Below are 15,401 nucleotides of genomic sequence, written 5' to 3'. Positions count from 1 at the left end.
TACCAATTTAATCCCTAATAAACTGAAATTAAATTATGAATCTATCACAAGAAAAATTCTCGCACTCCAAATAAATTTAATATATAAATAAAATATTTAAACAAGAATTGTCGGCTAAACCATATTCAAAGTAGTGAATAAAAAACCAAAAATATACAAGTAATAAAAATAAACAGAAATATATAAAAGATTAGAAACACGACGTTTGAAAACCTAAAACCCCTCTTAAACCTTCCTTCCCTCCGAAACCCTAAGTAGAAATCAGTACACTCCTAATAATCCTGAAACCCATTCATTGAATCGAGGAACTCCCGAGAACTGGCCGGGGCGTTTATTCATTGACTCTGAGGTGGTCTTTCGATACCATTTCAACCATGGTAAGCCTGGAAGCACGTTCATGTCATTTGTTTGTGGACTTGAATCTCCTGCCCCAGGAAGGATGAATTCGTAGATTATTTGCCCTAGATTAAATGTTTTTGTTGGGTTTTATATGCGATCGAATCCCGTAGACTCCTGTTATGGTGCTCTTTAGATCTTTGAAAAAAAATATTGATTTAGTATGCAATGGAAATTGTATCTATCTAAATGTAGTTGGGCCATGTGCAGGCGGACGTAGATGGAGATGTGACCGCCGCCCAGCCCAAAAGGAGGACGTTTAAGAAGTTTTCGTACCGCGGGGTCGATCTCGATGCTCTTCTGGACATGACCTCAGATGATATTTGCAAACTTTTCCCAGCCCGTGCTCGTCGAAGGTACTAATTTGAACATTATTTTGTGACATTGAGAAACCTTATTTTTGAATTAAAATGGCTTTTTCAATGGGGCCGTGGTTCTGCCACGGTTGTGGGAGGCCAGGCCAGGCCTCCCACAAACGTTCAAATCCTCTTAAACACGAAGAATCGACTAGGATCAGATGCATGTCGTAGGTAATTTTGATGGAATGTTATCTCACGGTTTCCCTTAAAAGGAAGTGCTTATGTTTATTGTACGCTCTCTGAGAGCCTTTTTGCCCGTGCAATGGGGCTGTTTGTGGTGACCGTCTAATTGGGAGTCTGGGACCAGTTGTAATGCTTCTAATGGGTGGAAGGGAAACATCTAAAAGGGGAAAAGCGGTTTAGTTTATATAATCATTTTGAGAGCTTTGATTGCTCGCATCAAAGTTCTGGGTGTTCAATTTTGATAAGGGGCTAAATTGGGGCTAGGATTGTCAGTTGAATAACAAAGAATTGGAATATTCAACAATGTAGGTTTGGGACATGGATGGTCTTAAATAAAATAGCTGGAGTTTTTAGAGTTATTTGCAAAGATTGCTCATGGCAATCATTAACCAATTGGATGTAGTTTTATTGTGTTATTTGCAAACAATATAGGTTTGGGACATGGTTGTTCTTAAAATGATATGGCCCGAGTGTTATTGTCTTGATAGCAAATATTTCTCAGTGAAATGATTAATGAATTGGCTGACGTTTTGTTATCTTATTTGCAAAGATTACTGATTAAGTATGTGTTATGAATTTATTTGAGGAGCATTGGGCTTCCATGACTTGGTTTTTTTTTTTTTTCCTGCTCTGAAGGTTCCATCGAGGGCTGAAGAGACAACCTATGGCTTTGATCAAGAAGCTTCGAAAAGCGGTATGTTCTTTCACTTCCCGCAAACATGTTTAGTATATTATACATAAAAGTATGTTAGGAGAGGGCTTTGTCCCCAAGTCGTTTCATAGTTCTTAAACTGAAAACTTATGTCGAAGACAGTTCACTATTGCTAAACTACATCTTGATGATTAATAATTTGGATACTTGCTTGATTTCCAGAAGGAATGGGCAGTTGTTTCTTTGTTTCTGAGAGAGACTTAAGGGAGTTCTCAAAAATTCCCAAAAAATTACAGCATCAAAAATTGCCCTCAAATCTCTGAAACCCTAATGTAGCCAACCTTGTTCAGGAAATATATTGATTATCTGGATTCTGGGACCAAATTCTCTGAAAATCTACATAGCTAACCTTGTTTATTAAAATATATTGATTATAGTTGCGTTGGTCCAAATTCTCAAAGTTTAACACAGTTGTCAACAGCGGACCTTTTTTATTGTAATATGTTAATTACATATCTTGTTGGGTCCCCAGTGAGCCTCTGTGCCACATGGGAACTTTCAGATACATTATATGCAATACAGAGTAAACTGCTGATGTCTTATTCTCTGTAAAATTTAACATAGCTGAACTGCTTTATTGAAATATATTGATTATAGTTGGTCCAAATTCTCAGAGTTTAACATCGTTAGCAACAGCAGACTTTGTTTATTTAATATGCTGAATACATATCTTTTTGGGTCCCCAGTGAGCCTATGTGCCCATGGGAACTATCAGATACATATTACAGAGTAAACTGCTGATGTCTTATTCCCTGTAAAATTTAACATAGCTGATCTTGTTTATTGAAATATATTAATTACAGATCTTGTTGGGTCCCTGGTAAGTCTATAATATATATGCACTACACGAGAACTTTCAGATACATTGCATGCAACACTGAGCAACCTGCTGTTGTCTTTCATATCAAACATAAGCACTAAAAGCTGATTTCCAAAGCAAGTCCTTTGAATTATTGTTTGGAAGTACCACATTAAAACATTTACAGAACAAATTGCTGATGCCTTTCATATCAAACTTAAGCACCAAAAGCAGATTCTCAAAACTAGTTGTTTCAATTATTGTTTGAAAATACTGTTTTGAATGATTTACACCAAAATGAGTTGTTGTTTGCAAATACTTTCTTCAAGAATTTACCCTCAAAATATATATAATGCCGGAAAGACAGTGGGATTACATGCTTGTATTGTTCATCCCTAGCATACCTCACAGATCCAGCTAAACATTTTACTTGACAATATCAAAAACCTTCCCCAACCTGTCATAGAGCTGATCAAATGCACAAAACCCTAAGTGTATCCTTTGAGTCAAGCTATAATCCTTCTCTAGTGTTAGAATAGATGCCTGTTCCTTAAACAACTGAGGAATACTGAAATCATTGGTTCCCGCAGAATTCATGCTCTGCCCATGATAAAACTGTAATCCAAAATTTTCAGAGGATGTGGGTCCTTCTCTCCCCATGAACTTTGCCTTTAAAATGAAAAAATCATTGTACAAGCTTCCCCAAAATGGGCACCCAATTTGGCCAATTAGGTGCCAAAAAGGGCCTCTTTTGACACTTATTTGATACAAGTATTTGCCAGCTTGGATAGAGCTGCTCATGCATACAAACAGCATTAGAGTAGATGTCTGTTCCTTAAACCACTGAAAACTGCTGAAATAATTGGTTCATACAGAATTCATGTTCTCCCCATGGCAGTGCTGTAATATAGAAGTTTCAGAAAATGTGGGTCCATGTCTGCCCATGATATTTGCCTTTGTTTTTATTTCGCTGAACAAGCTATCCCAAAGTGGGCTCTCGCTTTGATTGATTAGGGTGCCAAAACAGGCCTGTTTTGGCACCTTTTGGACTCCTAGTAGGACAGGGGTGTTGAAGCTAGTGGTAACTTTGGAAGATCTTCTACATAGGCTTAGTGACTTAGAAATAATCTCAGTAGTGGATCTCCAAGATGATTCTAGAAGGGAGATTAGGGTTAGGGATTTGGGCTTAATGAAGATTACAAAGGAGGCCTAACGAAGAGGTGAAGACACATAAAACTCAAGTGAGTGAGTCATCCTGAAGAGAGAGCGATTTTCTCTAAGTGTAAGTGGCTCAGTGGACCAAGAGCGCAAAGAGGGAGAAGTGCGAGTGGATTGAGGGCGAATCGAAGAGGTCAGGTGGAAGAGATCAGATGGTCAAGTTAAGGGAGGGAGATCGATGTGATCTAGGGGAGGTTGAGTTGCTAGAGGGTGAGTTTTACCTAGTGCACAGTAGTGGCGCACAAAGAGGGCGCAAGTTGATTTTATTGGTTGAGTAATTGGGGCAATTTCTTTCGGAGGCTGATTTCCTTGAGGCCAAACTTTGTGTGCCAAATTCATCTTGTGGGAGCCAAGTTACATGTTTCGAATATTGTATTTCTCCTTATATCTCTATGGGTCGAACACCTAGATTTTCTAGATTAATAGATGACGAAGAATTGTTGTGGGTGAATTATTTTTGCAATGTGTGATTGGTCTTTCCGAGTTAATTTCCATTGCATATATTTATTTCTAGAAGTTAAAAATACTAATGATTTTATTTTTTTGGTAATTTAATGTTTATTTGAGTAAATAAATAATTTGTTGGGGATAAATAAATTGTTGTGATAAAATAAATCAGGTTGGTATTCGAAATTTAACATGGTATCAGAGCTATCTAGGAGAGTACAGGGATCTGAGCTCATGAGGGTTTGCAGTAGCAAGTTTCCTTTTTACGGCAACAACATTATGTTCTTAAAATTTTGCAACTGGGTTTTGTGGCCATGGTTGATTTGTGGAGATGTCATCATTGAGTAGTCTATGATATGAAGACAGGTTGGTTGGGGCTTCAAATTTTAGTCCTTGGAAGGAGCGAATTACCATGATTATGAAGATAAATGGTTTGTGGGATATTTTGACCCGAGACATTCAGGTTCCTTCAGGTCCAAACCTTGCAGCGGATCATAAACTCAAAGATATGAAAGCAAGCTGCATAATTTTGGATGGTGTGAGGGATCACACAATTCCTCACATATCAGGTAAGAATAACATATGATAAATGTGGTTAGCTCTGATCGGTCTTTATTAGAATTCAAATGAAGACATAAAAATGGTGTTGCAAGAGAAATTAAACAACTTCAAAATGAATAGATTTGAGATCGTGACATTTGACCCTATGAGGATCCAACAGGCTCGTGATGAGCTTGCAACTATTGGGGAAATTGTGAATTATTTGGAGTTGGTGAAAGTTGGTTTGAAGGGTTGCATTAGGCACTGGACCACCTTTGTGGACGTGATTCTTGCTAGGCAACAACTTCTTGATTGGAGTTGGCTGTGGGATGACTTCATCCAAAGGGAGATTTGGGAGAACTCATTGATCGGAGGACAACATAAGGGTGTTGAGGAAAAAGATGACCTTGCTCTTGCTACACAAGCAAAAAAGGGCAAAGTGAAGGTTAAGTAGAACCAAAGTGGAGGAGGATCTTCACAGAACAAGAAGGAAAAGGACATGAACAAAGTCAAGTGCTTTGCTTGTCACAAGTTCAAGCATTTGTCTAGTCAGTGTCCAAACAAGAGAAGGGTAAGGGAAAGACTGCTACAACATCTACAATGCAAATGGAGATGGAAAAGAAGTTTGAGAAAAACTTTGCCTTATTGTCTTGACTTTCTTGAATCGCCACGAGACGTGTCTGGTTTGTGGACAATGGAGCATCTACTCACATGACGGTATGTCGAGATGTCTTCACCAACTTGACCAGGGGGCCTAGAAATGTACATGTGGAGTTTGGTGATAAGGCCAAGTATGTAGTAGAAAGCATTGGGAGTATTGAGTTTCAAATGGACTCATATGGCATCATGAAGGTGAACGAGGAGTTATATGTCCTGGGTTTGGAGAAAAAATTCTTTTTAGTTTTGGTCATAGAATATAGAGGATTAGAGGTCAACTTTATGGGAGGTGAAGTGACTGTTGGGATAAAAGGGACCGATCTCAACAAGAAGCTTGTGATTGGAAGAAGCGAGAGGGATGTCTATTTGTTGAGAGGATAGTCGGTGAATGCTCTCATATATGAGAGTGACAGAGGTATGGCATAGGAGGATGTGACACCTACACTACAGAGCTCTCCCTATGTTGCAGAGGATGGTTACTGGTTTTCCAGAGATTAGGGTGGAGTAGGATGTAGTGTGTAAAGGGTGTGCACTTGGAAAGCAGGAGAAAGTTGTGTATCCTCACAACGAGACCAGGTCTAAGGGAGTGCTAGGCTTGGTGCACTCAAATATTTGTGGTCCTATGTCCGTGAGATCGATCGCAAGGTCTTTATACTTAGCAACATTTATAGATGATTATTCCAGGAAAACTTGGAGATCAAGGATGAGGTCTTCGATCAATTTTAGGAGTTCAAAGCTCTTGTGGAGAACCGTACTGGGAAGAAAATGGGTGCTGAGATGGATAATTGGGGTGAGTATATCTCCAACGAGTTTCAGGATTTTTGCAGGGAAGCAGGAATTAAGAAGAAGCTCATAGTACCTTACAACGCTCAACAAAATGGGGTTGCCGAGAGGAAGAACAAGACCATAATGAGGGCATTGAGTGCAATGATCTATGATCAAGAATTGCCTATGTTTTTGTGGGTGGAGGCATGCCATACAATTGTGTACATGTAAAATAGTAGTCCTCACAATAGATTGGAGGACATGACTCCTGAGTTGTTTATACGAGTGAAACCAGATGTAAGCAATTTGCGCATATTCGACAGTCTAGTTTATGTCCACATTTCCACATAGAAGAGGACTAATTTGGAGACCTTGTTAGAAGGGGGCATATTTGTGGGCTATAGTGAGATCTCAAAGGCCTACCTATTCTACATTCTAGGATAGAGGAACATGATCTTGAGTCGGGATGTTAGATTTTATGAGGGTAGGACCCATAGGAGATCTCATTAGAAGGAGCCAACAATGGTAGAGGAGTGGGAGCAAGAAGCTCCTAAGTTTGAACAGGGACCAACAACACCAACAACAGGCACATAGCAAATTTGGAGGATGAGTTGGATATTCCTTCGAGCTCTACTATGAGGAGGCCGAGATGGGTCGAGCAAACCTTAAGAGATGCTGAGGCGCATGTGGAGGCTCTTAGCAACACTTTCAAGCATAATAGACCACCTACTAGATTTTCTAGTTATTTGGCATTGTTGATCAGTGTTAGTGAGTTTGAGCCTTCCACTTTTGAGGAGGCCATAAGTGAGCAAGTTTGGAGGAATGCCATGATAGAGGAGTATAACTCCATCATGAGCAATGATGTATGGGATATACTATTGAGATCAAAGGGAAAGTCTGTGGTCACTTTTTGATGGATCTATGAGATCAAACATGTAGTTGATGGTAGTATTGAGGAGTATAAAGCGAGGTTCGTGGTGAGAGGGTTCTCTTAGGAGGGAGTGGATTATGAGGAGACATTTGCACCTGTTGCTAGATATGCATCCATTAGAGTAGTTATGTCCATTGCTTCGGAAATGGGGTGGAGGATACATCAGATGAATGTGAAGACTGCTTTTCTCAATGGGGTGATTGAGGAGGAGGTGTATATTGAGCAACCTCAGGGCTTTGAAGTGTATGGGAGAGATTCCCATGTATGCAGGCTGACGTAGGCTCTTTATTGGTTGACGTAGGCTTCGTGTGCATGTTATACTGGGATTAATGGATATCTTCTTGGTTTGGGTTTCACTAAGAGTGAGGCGAATCCCAACTTGTACTCTATGTAATTTTGAGGGTGAGCAGCTCATCTTGGTACTTTATGTGAACGATCTCTTCTTAACAAGATTAGAGAAGGTCATAGGGATGTGCAAGGAGGTTCTTGCTTTAGGGATGCCATGATAGAGGAGTATAGCTCCATCATTAACAACGATGTATGGGTTATACTATTGAGATCAGAGGGAAAGTTTGTGGTCACTTTTTGATGGATCTATGAGATCAAACATGCAGCTGATGGTAATATTGAGAAGTATAAAGTGAGGTTTGTGGTGAGAGGGTTCTCTTAGAAGGAGGGAGTGGATTATGAGGAGAGATTTGCACTTGTTTCTAGATATGCATCCATTAGAGTTGTTATGTCCATTACTTCAGAAATGGGGTGGAGGATACATCAGATGAATGTGAAAACTGCTTTTCTCAATGGGGTGATTGAGGAGGAGGTGTATATTGAGCAACCTCCAGCTAAATTACCAGGATACGGATATGGATACGGATTCAGATCCGCCAATGTTTTAAAAAGTCAGGATCTAGATATGCGAAGGAAACAACAAGTACAAATAATATAAATAATTTTTTTATAATTTTAAAAATAAAAATTATAAATTTTATAATATATAGTTTATATATATTTGTAAAATGTAATACTTATATAAAATAATTAATATATTCCATTAATAAGCTTAGACTTAATATATTATTTATGTATTAAATAGTAAGTATTCATACAAATTAAATAGTTCATAATTAACATAAAACATAATAATAACTATTATAAAAATGATTATTATTATTATTATAAATTACCTATTATAAAAAAATATTTAATTATTATAAATTAAATTAAAGAACATAACTATTTAGATTCATTTATAAAGTGAATTGGATTAGAAATTTAATAAGATAAAGTATCGAAGACCAAACACTTGGGAGCTGGGAATTTAAAATCCACATTAAGTGTTTTGTGGGCAAAATAAATTTATGTGGGACTTGGAGGCTAACAATCACGTAACACACATATGTTCCGACAGTTATTTATCAACGTTAAATAATATGTTAATAATATGTTAAATGTCCATTTGAATAATTGTTTGACACACATGTGTTCTGACAGATTTTTGTTACCCAACTGGTCCAACCAATGCACCGTCATTTGCAGAATTGATCAAGCCGCCGTCATAGAACACATGATTTTTGTAGGTTTGGATTTACTACGAAAGGTTCATTATTTTTGAAAGCGACTCTTAAAGTGCACAGTGCGGATCCTAGTGGATTCAGATCCGTATCTGATTCGGGGATCCGCAGAGCCAACCACCTAGCCCCACGGATCTGATAACATAGACCTCAGGGCTTTGAAGTGTATTGGAGGGATTCCCATGTATGCAGGTTGACATAAGATCTTTATGGGTTGATGTTAAAATTGGCAACTAGGTCCAAACTCCATGTGGGTCATCTTCTTAATGGAAGCTGATATTTTTCTTGGATCCCCCTCATCGAGAGGTGTAGGATTGATCTAAAGATCATTCGATTCTGATAAGTATTCATGGAGATATGAATTTATTTGTGTTATGGGACAATTCGTCAAGGTCGGCCAACAACCAAATAAACCCCACTTGTGCTCAACGTTTTAGTATAAATAAAGGAGGACTTCAAGTCATTTAGACAATAATCTTCTTGGTGATCTCTTCCTCTCCACTTGTCTTTGGGTTTTGGTGGGAGGAGAGACCTAAAGAGGATACGCTGCCCTAGAGGATGCCCTATCCTATACGCTGTCATGAAGGTGCCTTCTATGCAGCCCTAAAGGAGGAATCTTGGAGCTGCCCTAGCCACAACAAGGAAGATAGGCCAGCGAGGGTTTGAAGGACGTTGGAGGTTAGCTCCAAGTGCTACTAGGAGAAGCCTTCTATAAGCTATCTAAGGAAACCTATACGCTGTCTAGAGAAGGTCTCCACTAGCCCTAGCCGTAACTCAACAAGTGCCACAAGCTATGCCCTAGATGCAGTTAAGGAGGAGGCCAAATACAAGCCCTAACCGCTAACAGAAAGAGTCAAGGAACAACGTGGAAGAGGGCTGCTACAGGAGGTCGAGTTTGGGAGTCTTAAGGTTGAAACTAGGGCTGAAAGGATAGGCTGCTAGGCTGAGTAGAAGATGTGTAAAACCGTTGGCTGTTTGGGCACATTTGGAGGAGGCCATATGCTACAGCAAGGCTGTGTGGTAGGCCGCAGGCCATACCATCACAACAAAGAAATAACATGGGCTGTTTTGTTGTCATATGCCTTAAGGCAACAACCTAGTAAGGGAGGAATTCACCTTCAGCAAGCCACAATCTTCCAAGGTTTGTTTGGGGCAGCTTGGAGAAGATTAATAGTCATCAACAAGCACGGTGCTGCAAACACAATGGGACAGCATGGCAAGCATGGTGCAGTAAGCACATTGGGACAACAGTATGTTAAGCAAGGTGCAACAAGCACATGGTGGCAAGCATGGTGCAACAAGCACATTGGGACAACAAAGGTACATGATGCAGTACAGTGATGGGTACAGTCATGATTGGTAAAGCATGATGAGATGCAACATAGTAATGATGGGTGCAACATGGTGCAACATGGTGAGGTGCAACACATGGACGAGATGCAACACAATGATAGGTGAAGGAGTCACCTTGGAGAATCAGTTGAAGCAGCATGTCTTCAACTGATCTCATGTAGAGATGATCTATTCTCTTATCTAGAAAGTCAAACTGTTGACTTCTGTTGTAAATGTACTATCTCTCTCTCTCTCTCTGTGCTGAACTATTGAAGAACATAGAAGAAGAATTGATCAAGGGTTTCCCCACATTGTGGTTTGTCCCTGGCTAGCGCCACATCTTGTGTTCTCTTGTCTTGGCTTGTCTTCTGCGATTTATGTTTATGTTCTATTTGCAGTTTACTTCAATGCTGATGTGATTGCTAATTTGGAAAAGATATTGAGCTAACTGTGAAAATTGAAATAAATTGGTCTAAGCATAGAGCATAACTAAAATTAACAGTTGACGCAGGCTTCGCGCACATGGTATACCGAGATTAATGGATATCTTCTTGGTTTGGGTTTCACTAAGAGCGAGGCAAATCCCATCTTGTACTATGTAATCGTTGAGGGTGAGCCGCTCATCTGGGTACTTTATGTGAACGATCTCTTCTTAACAAGATTAGAGAAGCTCATAGGGATGTGCAAGGAGGTTCTTGCTTTAGAGTTCTAACATGAAGGGCATCGACTTGTTGCACTACTTTTTGGGATTGGAGGTGCGGCAACAACTAGGAGATATTTTCCTTGGACAAGGCAAGTATGCAATAAAGATATTGAGGAGGTTCATGATGGAGGATTGCATGATTATGTCTACACCTATTATCACTAAACTGAAGAAGTTGAGTGCCTCTGAGGGTGAATTAGTGGATCCCACATTATACAAGCAGTTGATAGGTTCTTTGATGTATTTGGTCAACACTAGGCTAGATATATGTTTTGTTGTGAACACACTTAGCCAGTTTATGGTGGAGCCAAGATAGGTTCATTGGGTGGTAGCGACGTGTGTTGAGGTGCCTATGAGGTATGGTAGGATTGGGACTGAGATATGTTAGATCTGGAGGAGTGGCGTTGTAGGGGTACACTGATTTTGATGGGCAGGAAGTGTAGTGGACAAAAATTCCACATTTGGATATTGTTTAAGACTAAGATCAACCATTATCTCATGGTTCAACATGAAGCAATAGTCAGTGGCACTTAGTTCATCAGAATCAAAGTACATGTCAATGAGTATGGCGAGTTGTGAGGTAGTGTGGCTTCGCAAGATGCTAACAGGGTTATTTGATCTGCAAATGGGGCTAGCGGTGATTCGCTGTGATAATTAGAGTTGCATTAAGCTCTCTAAGAATCTCGTGTTTCATGATCAATCCAAGCATATTGAGATCATATATCACTTCATCATAGACATGGTCCAGAGAGGTGCTGTGAGATTGCAGTACATTTCTACAAAGGAGCAAATGGTAGATGTTCTCACTAAGCCGCTAGTGAAAAGGAAGTTTGTGAAGTACTGAGATAAGCTTAGGGTGGTGGAGAATCCTTTCCTTGCTAGGAGGGAATGTTGAAGCTAGTTGCAACAACCCTGAAATTAAAACATACAACTAATTACATCAATTTATGTGATTAATAATCAACACACAAACTGTTCAACTAAATGGCATAAAATTTTCGAAAACCATGAGCAAAGAAGAGTTTCCTGTAGCGACGACATACCTTACTTGTGATTTCGTAGTTGTAACGCTACTCAGATTTTGTTGACCACAACAAAGTTTTGGGGACAACTCTCGACCCAATTGTAGGTTCAACTACACATAATCTTTCTACAGTTGGCTACCTCCTAGCCCTCAACCAAATACTATTGCCAAGGAATCCTTTGTCTCACGACACTCTCCTTCGAAAGGAATGAATGCTTCTCATCCCCCTTTTCATCCATTAATAGAACAAACGATTCCAAAAACAGAAAGGGATTGGAAATGGATCTGCATGCACACAATCCATGTGTCAACATGCCAACTTTTATTTCTTTCTTTTAAGTTTTATTTAATTCAACATTTTTTCTTAATTTAATTTTTGCTTATTTTATTCTTTTTTATTTTTGTTAACTTATTCTTACTATTTTTATAGTTTGTTTTTATATATATTAATTTGGGACTTCAATTTATTATTATTATTATTTACTATTGTTATCTTGTATTCTTTATTTATTATTTATTTGCTATTCTTATATTTTCTTTATTATTTATTGTTTTATTTATTTATATATTAATAATTTTTTTTAGGGGTGGTTCACGGACATTGGGTGGCTGCTACATCCACGAGAAAATCAAGGCAGATAAGCCCGAAGGGATTTACCCATTGGCCAAACAAGCAAGGCCTAACCCCAAAGGCGTTGAGGAGATTTGACCTTGTGACCTCCCAACTGGCAAAGTACTTAGCAATGGGAATTCAACCAATTGAGTTAACCCTTGAGCTAAGTCACCTGACACGGGGATTCGGGACACGTAGGATTCGGGATTCGTGGTGTCGGATTCGGGACACGCTGACCCCCGGAACAAGACATGTTAGGACACTTTATATATTATTTTATTAAAATATATATATATATATATATATATTTAAAATATATATATATATATATATCTTAAAAATTAGTTATTAGCATATTTCTTACACAAATTTTAATTAATGATACAAATTTATTGATTTCAAACATAGATCTTCATCTATAGCTATTAGCATGCATAGTACATACAAAATTCAAATAAATGTCAGTGGTACTGGTCACATAAATGATAAATGATAAATCTATTAAAAATTTAAATCATGATTCATAATTCATAACTGAAAGACAACTTACAACTACAAGATAGTAAGATAAACACACTGACAACTGTAGTTTTCTCATTAAGTCATCAAATCAAAATCTGTTACATAGGTAGTGTTGGTGCAATGCCAATGGCAAATAGAAATAGAAAATATAAAACAACTATAGGTATACAAGCCTCAAGGCATCAATCAGCATCAGAATCAGCATCACTGTCCCCATCATCATGGTCCCCACTGCTCTCCTCTGCATCCTCCTCCTCCCCTGTATCCATAGTCGCCTCTGCATCTGCTGGTATGGAGGTTGAGTCATCAAAACTAATAGGGTCTAGCACTGGATCACCGAGATCCATGTTGGCCAATGCCAACTCAACAGTGGTGTCCAGACCCATATCTTCAGGAAAGACATCCCACATCTTTGTCTTTCCCCTCAACCACTCTTCCCTTTGCCTGTAAATAAGACGAAGGTTGGTGTGAACATACACCATTGTCTCTGCCCTGGACTGCTCAAGCCTGTTCTTCTTCACAGTATGCAAATTCCCATATGTGCTCCAATTCCTCTCGCAACAAGAGGATGAAGTCACCTGAGAGAGGAGCCTCATGGCTAACTGCTGAAGAGGAGGGCTTGTTGCCCCATGATTTGCCCACCAAGAGTAGGGCTTCTTAAGCCCCCTGTCTCTAATCACATCATAACCTCCAAACCGACCAGTGCTAGTGGAAAACTCTGCAAAGGCATCCTCCACCTCAGCAAGCAATGCAGTATCATGATAAATCCGCTTCAATGCCTCTTTCCTCCCCTGTGAGATTTCACCATCCATGTGAGGAGGGAATCTGCGGGAAGGTCCACCATTCAGCCACTCATGGCTGTAGTATTTGGGGTTCAATGAGTGAGCCAAACAATGTAAAGGTGTACAATTCTTGTCCCATCTGCGGACAAGAATATCATGTATGGTATCGCAGAAGGCCTCTGGTGATGTCTCATACGGGGGGCACTCACTCTGTAGAATAATGCTCCTCACAGACTCAATCATGGAATCCCATCCCTCATAAACCTCTCCTAGGATGGGTTTGTCTGTATCTGCAACTCGAAGCAAAGAGATGATAGGGTCCATGATCCGAATAATTAGATCTACCCTCTCCCACCAAGCATCGTCTAGTACCGTGTCCTTCACTCTTTTAGAGGCTGCCTGATCTGTCTTTCTCCAAAAAGACCAAAACTCAGAAATAACCATGGACCCAAGAGCAGTCTTGACCTCCCTCAACCTCTTCAACATCATGAATGAAGATGCAAATCGTGTATCAACAATCTTCAACAATGATAGATTACTGTACTCCTTGTAGATAGTGAGGGCATTTGTATGATTTTGCACAAAGTTACGGATATGTCTTGCATCCTCAATAATGCTTCCAATCCAAAGCACATCAGAAGCAATGGATTTCAGTGCTAAGTTCAATGAATGGACAATGCAAGGTGTCCAAAACACTTGTGGATATTTAGCTTCCACAATCATGCCAGCCGACTTGCAAACAGGTGCATTATCTGTAATGATTTGCACACAAGAATCAACACCTACCTCTTCAACAACTCTAATAAATAACTCACCCATAAATTGTGCATCCTTGTATTCGCCAAGTGTATCCACTGCTTTCAGGAAAACTGGACCATTCAAGGAAGACACCATGAAGTTGATGATTGGGTGTCGTGCTGGATCTGTCCATCCATCAGAAACAATGCTAACCCCAGATGTTGGCCATGATGCCTTAATAGGCTCGAGCATTTTTTGCACCTCTTTTTTTGCCTTCGTCAACAATGTGGTTCTCAGCTTCTCTGACCCAGGAGGCACATACCCTGCTGGAGCCCCTTGAGTTAGAGCTCGGCACATCTCAACAAATAAAGGTGAACGTGCAACATTAAATGATATGAAGTTTTGATAGAAGAAGAAGGCAATGGTGAGATCAAGCTCGTCCCGTCTCTCTTTTTGGAAAATCCTGTCCATTGGACCAAGTGATCTTCTTTTTAATGCTTGTCCCCCAGTAGAAGTAGAACTCTCAAATGGAAATTTGGTGGTGGCTTTCCTCAAAAATGGAAGGGGGTCTTCATTCTTGCCCTTGGGTGCTTTTGATTTTGAAGCCAGTGCCACATGTTCCATACCAACATGGGCCTCCTTTTCCAATTCTTTTCTCTTTTGTGAAGGAATATCTTTACAAGCTCCAATCCCCTTACCAGGTATAGCCAACAAATGTGCTCTCACACGGTGATATGTGCTTGTGAAAGAAAGGTTACAAAATTTCCATTGCACATTGCCTCCTCCCTTTCCCTTGCTGTTTGACCCATCCTCTCTTGCGACATATTTCCACAATGGATATTTTTCATTGTCTTTAACTCCTCTTCCCTCAAGATTACTTGCAGCAGACTCTGATGATATTGGGGGAGGAAGAGCATCTCTACCCATGACATTCTTGCCCTTCCTTGCTGCCCCTGCCCTTGATTGAGCCATGTTACCTCAACCTGTAAAAAAAATGAACAAACAGTCAAACTGCTGTAAAATTTTTAAAATGCAAACAGCAAAAGAAATGAACAAGAATCAAGTTCATTTTATAGGCTAGCAGTGGCTCACTGGCTGTATAATGTATT

The 15,401-nt window shown here is 39.6% G+C and overlaps 1 protein-coding gene across 1 annotated transcript in view; it reads left to right on the top strand.

Moving 5' to 3' along the window:
- Positions 1–203: 203 nt before the first annotated feature.
- Positions 204–15,401, top strand: part of LOC149265501 (small ribosomal subunit protein uS19-like) — a 33,312-nt gene continuing 18,114 nt past the window's right edge. The window contains exons 1-3 of the mRNA XM_089429473.1: positions 204–377; positions 607–752; positions 1,575–1,632. Of these exons, the coding sequence (XP_089285599.1) occupies positions 375–377; positions 607–752; positions 1,575–1,632 (207 nt within the window). The 5' untranslated portion in view covers positions 204–374. The remainder of the gene's footprint in view (positions 378–606; positions 753–1,574; positions 1,633–15,401) is intronic.

This window comes from Pinus tabuliformis, chromosome 6, assembly GCF_031772625.1.
Source record: "Pinus tabuliformis cultivar Carrire ecotype Pingquan chromosome 6, CPIR1, whole genome shotgun sequence".
In the NCBI taxonomy this organism is placed as follows: domain Eukaryota; kingdom Viridiplantae; phylum Streptophyta; class Pinopsida; order Pinales; family Pinaceae; genus Pinus; species Pinus tabuliformis.
This window is presented reverse-complemented; position numbering and strand designations above follow the sequence as displayed.